Below are 14,527 nucleotides of genomic sequence, written 5' to 3' on the forward strand. Positions count from 1 at the left end.
AAAATGAGTTTTTTTTGCTTATATTATGGGACGGAGGAAGTAGTTTTTAAAATGTTTTTGCTATATTTAAGTCTTGGACAAGTGAAAATCTAATTTAATCCTTGACAATTTTCTTGATGTCCAATTTAGTCTCTAATAAAAATAATAATTTAGTCCTTAACAATTTTATATGTAAGATAAATTAGTTCTCAATTCATCATAATAAAGATATATTGTTTTTTGAAAGGCATAGTTTGTGAGATCAACTTATACCGAATACATTTCGATCGTTGAAATTCGAGTTTCTATTTCATTCTTAGTTTTATTATGTCATATCTAATGGTCGTATTGATTTTATTTGGTATTGTTTGTTGTTTGGGTCTGTTTCAGTCGCCAACGGAGAAGTTTCCTTTCTTGTTGACTAGATTTTTAAAGGAATAGTTTGTGGATTGACTTCTACGAAAGATTATGATCGTAGAAATTGTATTTTATATTTCATTCTTTGTCCAATTAGATCCTATATAAAGGACTCAATTTGTCGAGTTCAATGTTCATTCTTAGCCGAATTAGGTCATATATGAAAGTCGAGTTCATTTAAATGCAATTTTCCCCCTTATATTTTAAAATTTTGCGATTTTGGCCTTCTAATAAAAAAAGTTTGCCCGCTATTTTTTAAGAAATATGCTCTTTTGACCTTCTAACTTTAGGGAAATATGCTCTTTTGGCCTTTTATCTTTACAAAAATATTGCGATTTTGACCCTTGTTTTAGGACATGTGACGTCTTCTCACGAGCAGCTTAATTTGCAACGTTTTGTAAAATTAAGGGGTAATTTTTTTTTGTTAGAGACTAAAATTGCAACTTTTTAAAGGTTAAAGGTTCACAAATTATTTAAGTCTTTTGTTTAGTATTGTTAGTCTATTTGGTTTGTTTTAGTTTACGAAAAAGTGTCCTTTCAAATTTCAACAATCAAGCAGTAGTTCTTCTCAACAAATTAGTTGAAGCTTCTTTTTTATCTTTTAAAAATGTTAGAACAAAAATATTGTAACTAATATACACTTAATAAGGTCTCTCAGAATTTTTTACTAATAATTTTGATGATGTGTCATACATGGCTAGCCTAATTTTATTCTTATGCACCATTTCTCAATATTAAGAAGGCTTAAATGCTATTTTGGTCCTTTAACTATTTAATTGGTATCGCTTTGGTCCCTTAACTAAAAAAAAGATTGTTTGAGGATTTTAAGTTTTTTTTAGTCTCGTTTTGGTCCCTTATGTTAGGTTTCCGTTAGGGTTTTAAAAAAAAGTTAACTCTTGGACACGTGTCACCTTGTCATTGGCTCTGAGTTTTTTTTTTTTTTTTACAAAAAAAATAATAATATTTTTTTAAAAATATATATATTTTTTTAAAAAAAAATCCCAAAGCCAATGATAACGTGACACGTGTCCCAGAGTAAACACGTGTCACCTTGTCATTGGTTCTGGGATTTTTTTACAAAAATATATATATATATTAAAAAAAAAAAACTCAGAGCCAATGACAAGGTGACACGTGTCCACACTTAACGTTTTTTATTAAAACTAACGGAAACCTAACAGAATGGACCAAAACGAGACTAAAAAAAACTTAAAATCCTCAAACAATCTTTTTTTTTAGTTAAGGGACCAAAGCGATACCAATTAAATAGTTAAGGGACCAAAAAAGCATTTAAGCCATATTAAAAATTTATCAATTTTTATTAGCTATTTTTTCGTATGAGAGAATAAAAGTGTTATAATTTGAAGAAGAAAAAGATTAAGCAAAATCTAATATTGAATATTATTGGATCGATAACATAAAAACAAACATGTTAACTGAGCGTTAGCTAAATATTTAAATAACAAAAAACATTGAATTTCCCGGCATGATTCAATAACATGATCGGTACTTTTAACATCATTCAAATTGGTCTCACTTTAACCGCCAACGGTAACCTTCTCATTTTGAAAACAATCGCTGCATTGGGAATTCAATTTCCGCGACTTTAACATGAAAAGGGACCACAACAACAAAGATTCAATTGATATGCTTCATCGTTACGATGTTGACTTCTTTTGTAACGTTATTCACGACGTGGATTCATTCCATTTTGCTATGGAAGGAATATATATATGATATAAAGGGTATGATCGGCTACTCTAATCCCTTTTTTCTGTAGCTGAACGGAAATCATAATCTCCAGTCCTTAACAAAATCATCACCACTATATTTCCTTATTAATTGCATAAGAAACTAGGCTTTAAATATAGTTTGTTACGGCTATACTATATATAAAGTGAGTACATGATTTTGGAATGATTTTTTCACTTCCAATTATATCCTTTAACAAATTTGTCAATAAGAATGCTATTTTGTTGATGTCATTCAGAACGATAAGAATTTGTATTATATTTGTTATATTGTTGGTATCATTTAAAAATATAATTATAGTTTGTTAAAATATGAAAACAGAAAATATCTATTATCTATACATATAATTTTAACAAAATCAAAATAGTTTTAAATCAAAATTTCATTAAAACTATTGTTCGTAATTTATATGTATTAGCGCAATAAAAAAAAGATGACAAACAACACGGAGTGCCCATCTAAATGGCAGTACATCTATACCATATATAAAGAGAATATAGGGGATTCTGGAAAGATTTTGGACTGATTTTTTGTTATTCCAATTATACTCTTAAACAAAAAAATTCTATAATAATGTTAAATTTTTTTAAGGATAAAATAATGTTATATTGTTGGTGTTATTAAAAAGATAAGAATTTTTGTTATATTGTTTTTGTCATTGAAAAAGATAACTATGGTTTGTTGAATTTGTTACATTTGAAAGTCACAAACATTTATACTTATAATTTTTATCTATATCAAAAATTCTATATAAAATATTGTTTATAATTTTCCTCTTCTTATTGCGCTAATACACGAAAAATTTCAATAAAATATCGTTGATAATCCACACGCATTAGCGCAATAAGAGTGATTGCTCGTCTTTCCACTAGTATAGTATAAATATTTAGATGTGCACTAATTATTTTAATATTATATGTCAAATAATTAGAGGGTAACAATTTTTTATACTTGTGTGTTTGCAAAAGTGTTTTTTATTTTACGCATTTGTGGAAAAATAAGAAAAAAATAAACAATAAAATAATATATGAACACAAAAGAGATAACAAATAAATAATTAACTTTCCCTTAAAAAAAATTGTTGATATACGTCTAATTTCAAAGTGATAATTGATGTAATTTATAATTCTTCCATAAAATAATATAACCTTATTAAATCTTATGTGATTATTTACAAATAAAAAAAATTAGTTTTTTTTTACCAAATAAGTTATCCGATAGAAGATAGAAACATAATACATAAACATAATAAGGGTTAAAATTGAGAATCTCTTTATATTTCTAACATATATAATTTATTCTCACATGACATGCATGACCGAAAGAAACTTATTGAATACATGATGAATGAGGAAAATATGTATTATTTGAAAGATGTGTTGGTGGTCCATGCATGTAGTTGGTGTCGTTGTTTGTGATTAAAATAAATGACTTCAAAAGTCATATTTAATACAAAAAATGTGACATGTATGTATTCTTTACTAGATATACTAGAAATGCAACCCGTGCGTTGCAGGTGTTTGTTAAAATACGGTTAAATAATAAAAAATTATTTAATTGACTAAAAAGCGGTAATCTTAATACAATGCACTTATAATTTTTTCATTTAAGTACACTCAATTTTGGTTTAAAATGTTTTCTTATATATATATATATATATATGGAGATATTTAAAACAACATTTTTAAAAAAATATTGGGAACTGAAAAAATAATTAGCATTTCTCTGGTTGTTTAAAAAAAGTTAGGTTTATTGACACTAAAAAAATAAATAGAGGTTTATAGAAATTTTTATCGCACAACCTTAAATGCATTTTATTTGATAATTTTTTTTATGTTTTTCTTTTGTTATATAAGAAAAGGTGCATGTTTGTAAATTTTATTTTATTTTTAAAGAATATATTTGTTGTTTGTGAAAGACTTGTAAAGGAATTAAAAGGCAATTATATTTTACCGTAATTTTGGTCGAAAAGGCAATTGCTCTATAACAAAAAAATGATAAAAAGGAATTTAAAAATAAAAAATAGGCTCACCAAAAAAAGTAAAGAAAACCCCAAATTTTAAGGAATCATCCTGAGTGGCGGATCTTTCCCAAAAAATTAGAGGGAGCGACAAATACTAACCAAAATATTATAATTTTTTTATCATGAGCTAGTCAAACTATAAATATTATAATTTTTTTTTTTTGTCATGAGCTAGTTCAAACTATAAATATTATATATGTGCTAATTTTAGAATAAGAATCAAGAATTTATGTGCTATAAATGTAGATTTAGAAATAAGAACTAAGAATTGATTCCAACCCTCTCTTATATGTTAGAAAGACTATTTAGATAAGCTTCATCACCTCATTCTTTGTTGAAACCTTCATCATTCATCTCTTATGACGCGACTACTTAGATAAGCTCCATCACCTCATTCTCTGTTGAAACCTTCATCCTTCGTCTCTTCGAAAAATCTCCAATTTAAAATCAAAGAAAAATTGTAGCCACCTCTTTTCCTTTTCATCTCAAATAAAAATGATAATAGTTACTCGAATTAAGTAATGTTTTGATTAAAACTAAACTATGTATTAACATGAGAGATGGAATAGAAGCAGAATGAGAGCATCTTCGATACAAACTGCATAATTTTTAATTTCATTGAAGCAAATATAATGATTAAAGACATATACTTACATGAAAATTGAAAATTACCACCGAAAATTGTTTGGAGAAAGTGTTGATCAATGAAAACCAAATTTTACACTACAAAGACTTAGCAATCGATGCACAAAGAATATATATTGATTATGAATGTGACAAAATATAGCACTTGATAAAACTATAACTGAAAATTAAAAAAAATAAATAAAAGACTGTCATTAACCCCATGAGTGAGTGAGTGAGTGGTAGGATACTTAAGGAATAGAAAAAGAAAGATAGTTCAAAGGTTGGTGTGATAAATCATAGTGATTACTATTAAATTAATATTAATCTTAATTGTTTGTATTTATAAAAATATTGGTAGTATCGTGATGATCACTATTATAATTTTAAAAATTTGTTTGATGTTCATGTGGAGAAAATATGAAACCTATTGTTTGCATGTATATACTGTAACATTTTTTTGGTAACTAAAATTTAATAACTAATTTATTTGAGCACTATCTATTTTAATTTATTTAACTTATAACTGCAATTTGATTGGTCTATAGAACTAAACAAAACAGAATTTGATTAGTGTATAAGTCTTTTACGTGTTCCTTAAAAAAAAAAAAAAAAAAAAAAAAAAAAGTCTTTTATATGAACATACGAAATTATTATAGCACATCAAATTAAATCTTCTTAAAAATAGAGCATATGTAGAGTAACCGTTAAAACTCTTTGGCTTATATATTAATCTAGAGCAGTGAAAAGTTATCTTTATATTTATGTCACTTATACTTAATTGCACATTATTTCTAATCCATCTATCTATCTATTACAACTATTAGATTATTAGATAGAATAAGAGAGTAGAAATCAAGCTTCTTTAGAGGTGCCACATCATCACAATAGAAGCATCAGAATAGTTCAAGTTTCTAATTCAAAGATATATATAGATAGATAGATTGGTTGTTCATACATGTAATTTATGAATGAAATACATTATTTCAAAGTCATGCTTAGCATTAATTAAGAATTTAAAATATATTTTTATAGTGTAATACCTTTTTTCTATAATTTTATTAACCAAGAATTTTTAAAGAAATTCTTCAAATAAAAATTTCGTTTAAATAACTTCTCTTAAAATATCATTCTAAATTTAAAAAAAATAATTGGATAGTCAATTTTTTTAAAAAAAAAACTAATAGGAATTTATTTCAAACAGCTTCTCATAAAAATCATTTTTGTCAATATAGTCAATGTCAAAATCTCTTTTTCTGCTTCTTAAAAACCCCAATATCATAGCTTTTGGATCGCCTTTGATCCTTTTGCTTGGGTTCTTAAAACTTAAAAGCCCCAATACCATAGTTTTTAGTTAATCTCAAAGTTTTAGATTCGGTTCTAATATTAATTTTGATAAGTTAGTTTGACTTTTTAAAAAAATAGGACGATGATATTGATCTGCTAATTTTTATAGAATCAATACTCATTTATTTGTTTGTGTTTTTATAATAATTTTGTATGTTTGAATATGTTAAAATTGAAGTGCCATGTGTGAGAAAAGTTTCCCTAGAAGAACATATACACATGCACATTAATATCTATGTCCTCTACGAGCATCACATTTTTGTTGCAATAAGGGTTCTTAATTTTATCTCATTGAAATGGAGTACTACATTCTTGTTCTTTGTGGAAAGGTGACTCATCTATTTAGTACTCATAACTTTCTTGTAATGTACAAGCAACTAAAACTCAACCTCACTTTACAAATAAGACAAGATATAGTACCAGTTCAAGTTCAAGTTCAAGTTTTGTGAATAATTCAAAGTCAAAGACGTTGGCGGTGATAAGGATATTATTGATAGTGGTTGATACCCCGTACTGTCCTAATATTGACAATGCCAATGGTATGGTACATTAAATACCAACAACTAACTTCATCCATATTTGTCAAAGTTTTCAACCAAAGTACCAAACTCGTGGATCTACTTGCATTGGGAGTTCTAGATGAGTTTTCGGATTGCACGTGTATAGCATGATGTCATATAAACATTGAGTTAAGATCTTTTCAATTTATGATATCTCTATTTTTTCTCATTTAGAAATAAAGATACAAAATGTTTGAAAAATGTATAAAATAATTAATGATGGTGGAACTCACTTAGTACTTAGTAGTATGACTTATTATCTATTTTTTATGTTTATCTCTTTTCAAATTATATACTCCATTTATTTTATCAAATGGAAAGAATTCTATAACATTGATCAATTACAATTTTTTAAACATAAAAATATGCGTGAGAGAGATAAAATAGTTGAATTGTCTTACGTGTCACAATTAGATTGATCAATGTCGGTGACATTTTGCCTTAATGGTAGATAATTAGAGTCCAATTAAGTAAAGTTTAGTAAAAAAATTATGAGTAAATCACACTCCTCCCCTTAAGAGAAGCTTGAATTACACTCATCTCTTCTCTTATGTTAAAATATACATAAGAGGAGAGGGGACTGTAATTCAAGCATCTTTGAAGAAAGGGAAGTGTAATTTACTCAAAAATTATTCTACCTAAATATTTACGGTCGTCTGAACCATATGTTCTTTGGTGAAAAAATTAATCATTGTTTGATTTATTTCTCATTTTATTAGAAATTATATTCTTTTTTATAATAAACCCCACTTTTCATAATAAGAATGGTTGTTATATTAGAAAAATTTTTATTTTCTTTTGCTAAAACTAATCAAAATAGTTTTATTTTTAAATTTTCAGCATAAAAATCATTTTTGAAAAAATGAGTTATAAAAAAAAACTTACCAACAAACATAACTAAAATATTAAAAATGATTTTGTTTTATAATCTTAAACAGAGGCTCTTAAATTAATTTTGTAAACGTGATAAAGATGATAATTTGTAAAGGCAACATCAATTCTAATAAACAATCCTCAAACTCATAAAATTGCGGGTTTATTTTATTAAAATCGATGTTGTCTTGGGCTTTGTTCGCAAGTTTGGAAGAGAAGGGAGCATAGAGGTTTGAGAAAAAGAAAAGATAAAAAAGAAGGAGCAAGTGAAAGAAATAGATAACATTAAGAGGGGAAGACTTTAGAGGTTCATTTTTTTTCATGATACAACATCCTCATTTATGGAAACTCAAAAATTATATTGGAGGAGGATTTTGGAGAGCTTACATGAATTCTACAAATTTGAACTATGTAGTTAAAATATTTTTTAATTTAAAAATATATTTAATCATAAGCATTAATTTAACATTCTCTAAAAAAACACTCTTTCAAAAAATGTGAAAGATTTGACCATTTTCCTCCATATTACCAACCCTTCAAAGACTTTCCTTCCCTTTCCTCCCCTCCCCTCCCCTCCCCTCCCCTCCCCTCCCCTCCAAACCCTCACACAAAGCCTTATTGTTTGGAGAGTGAGATAAAGGAGATGTGAGAAAGACATATTCAAAATCATTTTGAATCTTTTAAATGTGAATCCAAATATAAACCAAGCAAGAAAAACTACTTCTAGATTCAAAGATCAAAACAGTTTGTGCCCCATTCTCATCTGTCTCTGTCTAAAATCACATTGATTAAAGGAACAACTTTGCTGCCAACAAATTTAAATGCAGTGGTTGTAACCAAAAAATAATAATTTAAAAGCAGTGGTTCCATTTAGACAAATTATTGTCCATTCAAATAATCAAACAAAACTATATATGTAAAATTCACTATCAAAATTAAAAGCAGATCCTAAATTAAGGTAGATCCTTCAATTGACAATTTTCATTCAAAATGTGTTTTTAAAATGCAAAAGGGACATTTATTTTTAAAAATAATAACGAATGAAAAAATTTATTTAAAACAAACAAAAAAAAAAGAGTACCAAGTCAACTATATGTACCCAAAAAAATCATTTCAAACAACTTGATGCATAAATTATAGGGTAGAAACTTTACCTGCTCCCAAAGTCACCTCAGAAGTACACATCCGACGAAAAAAATTGTCGTCTAGATGTGTACTTGCCGATAAAAACAATTTTTTTTCCGCCCGAACACTTCTCCAATCAAATTATAGTGCTATTGGTAGGTTAAAATTTTGCACCAATTATTAATGCAAAACTGAACCAACCCGAAATACATACAGGCTTCAAATATACACCATCAAATCTACCACAAGATTTAATTTCCAAGCCATGTGATTTTATTGTCTACCATCAAAACTAACCAACAATTGAATTCTGTAAAGTATATCATGGCTACTATTCCCTCCGCCGAAAATTTAACTATATCACAACAACACCAAACCTTCCAGTAACATGAAATCTGAACAAAATTTGAAAATTAAGTATCCAAACTAGTGTATATAGCTTTTTTTCCAAAGACAGGAGCAAAAGCACAACAGGAGTATATGTGTTTCTCAACTCAATTCCCCTAAGGATGTATAAGAACAGAAATAACTTAAGCTACCTCATAAACCTAACCATCCATTAGGAAGATTGGTTTCACAGACTCCTTCTAGGACTAAACTTCTTCTTTAGACAAAATAGATGTATGCAAGCCCCAACAGCATCAGGATTAGCAAGACAGCAATACCAGTCCAAAGCAAGTCATTGTTGGACTTTTTCCGCTTCAGGATAGCTTTTGGGATCGCCTCTGGTGCTTTTGCTCGGCTTCTGGACCTGACACTGCTCTCCTTTGTGACCTTTTCCTTCACTGGGGCAGGGGCCTCAACAACATCATCCACCTTTTCTTGTTCAGTAGCCTCGACTTCTGCAGCTTCCTGTTCCTCCTGGGGAGTGGCAACAGCTCCAGATTTCTTCTTTGCTTTCTTTTCGAGGACCTACAAAACAATTCCAGATTTTGCAAATTATATCTTAATGGAATAGGAAAATGGATTTAGATCCCCTAACACTAGCAAGGCCTTATTTGGATAAACAATTTATTCAAGGCCTCATTACAAATTACACTAATACAGAGATCCAATTACAAACATTTTTAGTTTAGGGACCTACTTAAAAATCTTCAAATAGTTGAAGGACCTACAGAGTAATTAAACCTAAATTTTTTTACCTTGTTCCCTATGGCATGACAAAAAATAGCACGAGAGAATCTAAATCCATAAAGATATTACAGTAAAATTAATAGGCCCGACACAAATAATGATGAGTCGAAAGATAGTTTATTTTTTTTAAAAAAAAAATCTCTATAGCATGATATAAACTAGCACGAGAGTCTAAATAAAAAAAGAACCAGATCAAGAATTAAATTACCTTAAGTTTCTTCTCAGCTTCCTTTTGTGCTTTGAGAGCTGCTTTTGCTGCAGCTTTCTCTGCCATCTTCTTCTTCCTTTCAGCAGCAAGCTTTGCTTTTGCAATTTCCTCTTCTCTTTTCATCTCTTTCAACTTTGCTGGATCAATTTCAGGCTCTTTTGCAGCAGGGGCCTCCTTGTGAGGATTTTCAAATTCATAATCATCATCAATTGCTGCCAAATCCCTCCCTTTGGATTTGGTTTCTTTTTGAGCTGGCAAAGTTTCAACTGGAGAAGGCTTAGGCGCTTCCTTTGGCTGTTTTGCGACAGGTTTTGGTAATGCCTCAGGTTCAGCAGCAGGTTTCGGTTCTTCCAGCAGTGGTTTTTCATCCCAGTTCCTTATGCGCCCATCCCTACTCAGCTGCCGCATGTCCAACGATGACAAAATTCTTTTCTCATAATCAGCCCTAAAAGCTTTGCCGCCGTTCCAAAGTGCCATGAATTTCTCACCCTACAATCAGAGGGGAAAATTAGAAAAAAGCAAGATTCAACCACAACCATTATCAAGGTCAGAGAAATCGGGAAAAAGAGATGGTTGCTGTGTAATCCCATCGTTGACTATTTAATAGCTCCGAAGAATGAATATTTATGTGGGCTAACCTCTGTCTGAGAAAGTTCATCAATAGCAGCAACGTCTTTCTTAGCAGCCAGCTCACGTGCCTTGGTCAAAAGTGTACGACTTTGGTAGAAATAGGAGTTCTGAAAAACAAAATACAAGTCATATTCAGAAATTAATTTGGAGAGTTAGATCATGACACTAGGAAAGAAAGAAAGAAAGAAAAATACAAGTTATGAAATAACGACAAAAATTACTAGATAGTTACATTAGCAACAGCATCAAGAATGTTTAGATGAAATTTACATTAAGGACAGAATTATATAGATATGCTATAAACAATCATCAGATTCTTATCGCAATTTCAACTAAAACTCAAACAGAAAATTTTAGGTGCAAACTTCACTATTAGTCAGATTAAATGTGGTATGATACTGGATGAAAATCGGAAGATTTAGAAACAGACTGGGAGTCGTTGAATGCCACATTTTCAGATGAATAGAAGTGACATCTTCCACATTTTGTACTCCATCTTTCAAAAATTTATTCATGTAAACTGAGATGAAAATGTAAAAGTAAGGGTTTCACCACATCCTATACATATATTTGAAAACAAGACATTTATGTAGTTAATACTGAATATAGAAAACGTTACCGGAAAAAATTCACAATCAAATGCACCCTTGGGTTCAAACAAAACTGTTTTTAATTTTTAACAATATTCCTTCGAGACTAGACAATAAACAATGCTCATAATTATAGCAAAATATACCCCCTCATCACGCTGTTTCCTCAGCTTCTGAATGCTCTCAAAAGCTTGTTCCCTCTTCTGAGTAACAGCTACCAGTTCTGCCTGCAGAGACTGGATATCGATGTCAATGGCTTTCAGCACATCATCAATTTGCTTGATTTTGGACCGAATCGCCTGTCTCTCTTTCTTCACTCCATCCAAATCCCCACCTATAAGCTGCAAGAAAATTGAACATGTAAAGGACTATTTAACTAATAATAATACAGAATGAAAAAAATTCAAAACTCTTGAAAAAAAAACCAATAGTAAAACTTACAAAAAAAGTATATCTTACCTTAACCTGGTCTTGGATGGTATCTTTCGGCCCAATAGTATCATGCAACTTGGTCCTCATTGCAGAATTGGCAATGACTTTCTCCCTTGTCCCCTCAAGCTGTTTGATTTCACGGAGGATTTGCTTTTCTTCAGTCAATGGAATGCTCTCGTGCTGAATGCGGTACTGTAAGCCATTTATCTGTATCCATAAAAGCATATCAGCGGTGAGTGAATGAAGAATACATGTTTGAATGAACTAAAACACAAGTAAAGTGAGGGCTTTGGATTAAAAAGCAACTAAGAGATTCATAACATACGAATTTGTTAAGTTCCTCCTCGGATTGGCAGATACCGCCCCGACCAGCATTATTTGAATTGCGCAGCTTTCCCAGTGCCTGCTGCAGAGGCTCAATCTCTTTCATTTTCTCATCAAAAAGACTCTGATATTGCCTGTTGTCCTCTCTTAGAATCTTAATCTGAGAAATCAACTCAGATTTTTCCGACTGCAAGGAAGAGTAAAGACCAAACATGCAATTATAATAAGATGTATATTGAGATTATAAAACTTTCATAGAAAAAAGTTCCCTTTTTTTAAGGGAGAAAAAATTTCCCGTTGTCAAGTCATGTGCAACACACATTAATTTTTTATTACATAGCAAATGATTTTGAGATATAACTTCGCCAGTAGACAAAAACGTGTCGTTAAGGGTTTATTGTTCAATACCGAGGCACCAAAACATGGATGCCTAGACATCAGAAAATAAATGATTTGACTCCTTTGATCTAATTTTACAGGTTACATCTCAAGATAATACGACAAAATGTGCCTTTTACAGTTTGCGGCTCAACGCCTGGAGTCAAGAGACACCAAGACACGAATCCCTTCAAGACCGGAAAATAAAGTATTTGACCTTTCACATTAATTTTCAATATTAATTGACAACTCAAGCATAGCATTAATAGGTCAAATAAAATATTAAATCGCTACGGTTTTAAAACATTCTGATTATCTTATATCTACATTAACTCGATGGCACCACAGTAATAACAAGTAAAATAGTTTGACATTTAGGGTTTTGTACGGTAACGAACACGACAAGCAACAATTGTGAATTATCACCAACTCACCCTCTTTGCCTTCAGCGCTTCCGTGATCTGAAACCGAGCTTGATTTTTCTTGCTGATCTCCTTATCAAGCAGATCAATCTTAGCTTTGATGGATGGATCATCATAAGGCCTGCATCTGACAAAGTAAAAATAATGAATCTGCTTAGGTGCAGGCCATTCTTCAGCAGCATCTTTCGGGGTATTGGAATCAGCAACATCGTTGACTTCCACTTTCGCAGATTCATCTCCATGTGACCCAAACTTGATGGTCTCACCAGCTCCCACATCTTTCTCCAGCTTTCCATTCTCCTTTTCAAGAGCAACAGGTTTGTCTCCTTCAACACCGTTATCCATTGGTCCTTGAACCATCTCGAATCCCACAATCTCAACCGACATAGCTCCAACTACAAAATCCAAGATACCTGAATCAAAATAAAAAAAATAAAAAAAAAACAGATAAATATTTAAACCATATCAATGTATGAAAAATTTGGCACTTTGTGTAATTCAATATTTGATCCACATGCTCAATAAACAGATACTCAAATACTAAATCATGAATCACAGATTAAATTTTCAGTAACATTAATAGTGTATTATCATTGTCAAACAAACAGATACACATGCAGTAAAAAAAAAAAACACCATATACACAACAAATCAACATGAAAAATGAGCACTTCAATCAATAAAACAATTGCATCAAATTGATCACAAACAATCAATCCAGCCATATCACATGACATAAAAAAAAAAAAAAAAAGATCTAAACTTTACCATCTTAATCTCAAACATGCAAACCAAAAAAATCACAATCCAGATAAATAATTTATTAACAAATAAATAAAAATCAAATTTTTAGGTTAAAAAACTTAAAACCAAACCTTATTCAATTATGATCAAACTCAACATGCAAAATCCAAATCTCAGAAAAATAAGCAAAGACAACCAAATAAAAAACTTCATAAGGGCATGATCTGAATAATCAATCACTACATCATTGATACACAAAAACAAAAAATAAGTACTATAAATAAATAAAAAACACACACACCTTATTCAATTGTGATCAAACCCAACATGCAAAATCCAAATCTCAGAAAAAATAACCAAACAAAGCAAAATTAAAAACTTTATAAAGGGTGTGATCTGAATATTTAAAAATGAATCAAACCCATCAATGATTAACAACAACAAAAAACAAGTAAGTAAAAAAAACAAAACTTGAGAAATGAAAAACAGAGAGAAATGAACATACCAGAGTATAGAGCTAAGAAGATTCGTAAAGAAGAAGACCCCTTTTGAAAAAGGGTCTCCAAATCCAATAAAGAGTTTATGTAAAAACCCAAAATTGAAAAATGGGTCAGATCTCGCTCTGTTTTCTTCTTCTTCCTCCACGTGCAGGTTTACTCAAGAACCCGTTTAGAGAGAGAGATATAGATGTAGAGAGAGAGAATGAGAAAGAGACATCATTTTACAGTGTCTCTATATTTATATATGAACAAAAAAAGGGTAATGATTTTTTCAGGTTCGACAGTGGATTTCGCTACCTCGATTTCTTCGAAACAGTAAAAACGTAAGGCTAAGGTTGTTTTCTCTTGTTTTTGTGGATTTTCTTCATTTGGGTAAAAAGGTAAAATGAAATGAATAAATGAGGTTTTGGGTTTTGCAATTTTGGGTGGTTCTATATATGATGATATTCTTTACCTTTGTGTTTT

At 30.1% G+C, this 14,527-nt stretch overlaps 1 protein-coding gene across 2 annotated transcripts; it reads right to left on the reverse strand.

Moving 5' to 3' along the window:
- Positions 1–8,950: 8,950 nt before the first annotated feature.
- LOC11410010 (proton pump-interactor 1) lies at positions 8,951–14,282 on the reverse strand. 2 transcript variants are annotated; one of them, XM_003596711.2, is made up of 8 exons: positions 14,068–14,282; positions 12,831–13,213; positions 12,020–12,205; positions 11,722–11,901; positions 11,409–11,603; positions 10,681–10,779; positions 10,043–10,531; positions 8,951–9,612 (listed from the first exon to the last, which is right to left on the reverse strand). In XM_003596711.2, the coding sequence occupies exons 2-8, from the start codon at positions 13,203–13,205 to the stop codon at positions 9,307–9,309; spliced, it is 1,830 nt and encodes a 609-aa protein (XP_003596759.1). In that variant the 5' UTR covers positions 13,206–13,213; positions 14,068–14,282; the 3' UTR covers positions 8,951–9,306. The 2 variants fall into 2 exon arrangements, with proteins under 2 accessions (XP_003596759.1, XP_024632279.1); XM_024776511.2 differs by having other exon boundaries at positions 12,831–13,231.
- Between the last annotated feature and the right edge of the window lie 245 nt (positions 14,283–14,527).

Source organism: Medicago truncatula, chromosome 2 (assembly GCF_003473485.1).
Source record: "Medicago truncatula cultivar Jemalong A17 chromosome 2, MtrunA17r5.0-ANR, whole genome shotgun sequence".
NCBI lineage: Eukaryota > Viridiplantae > Streptophyta > Magnoliopsida > Fabales > Fabaceae > Medicago > Medicago truncatula.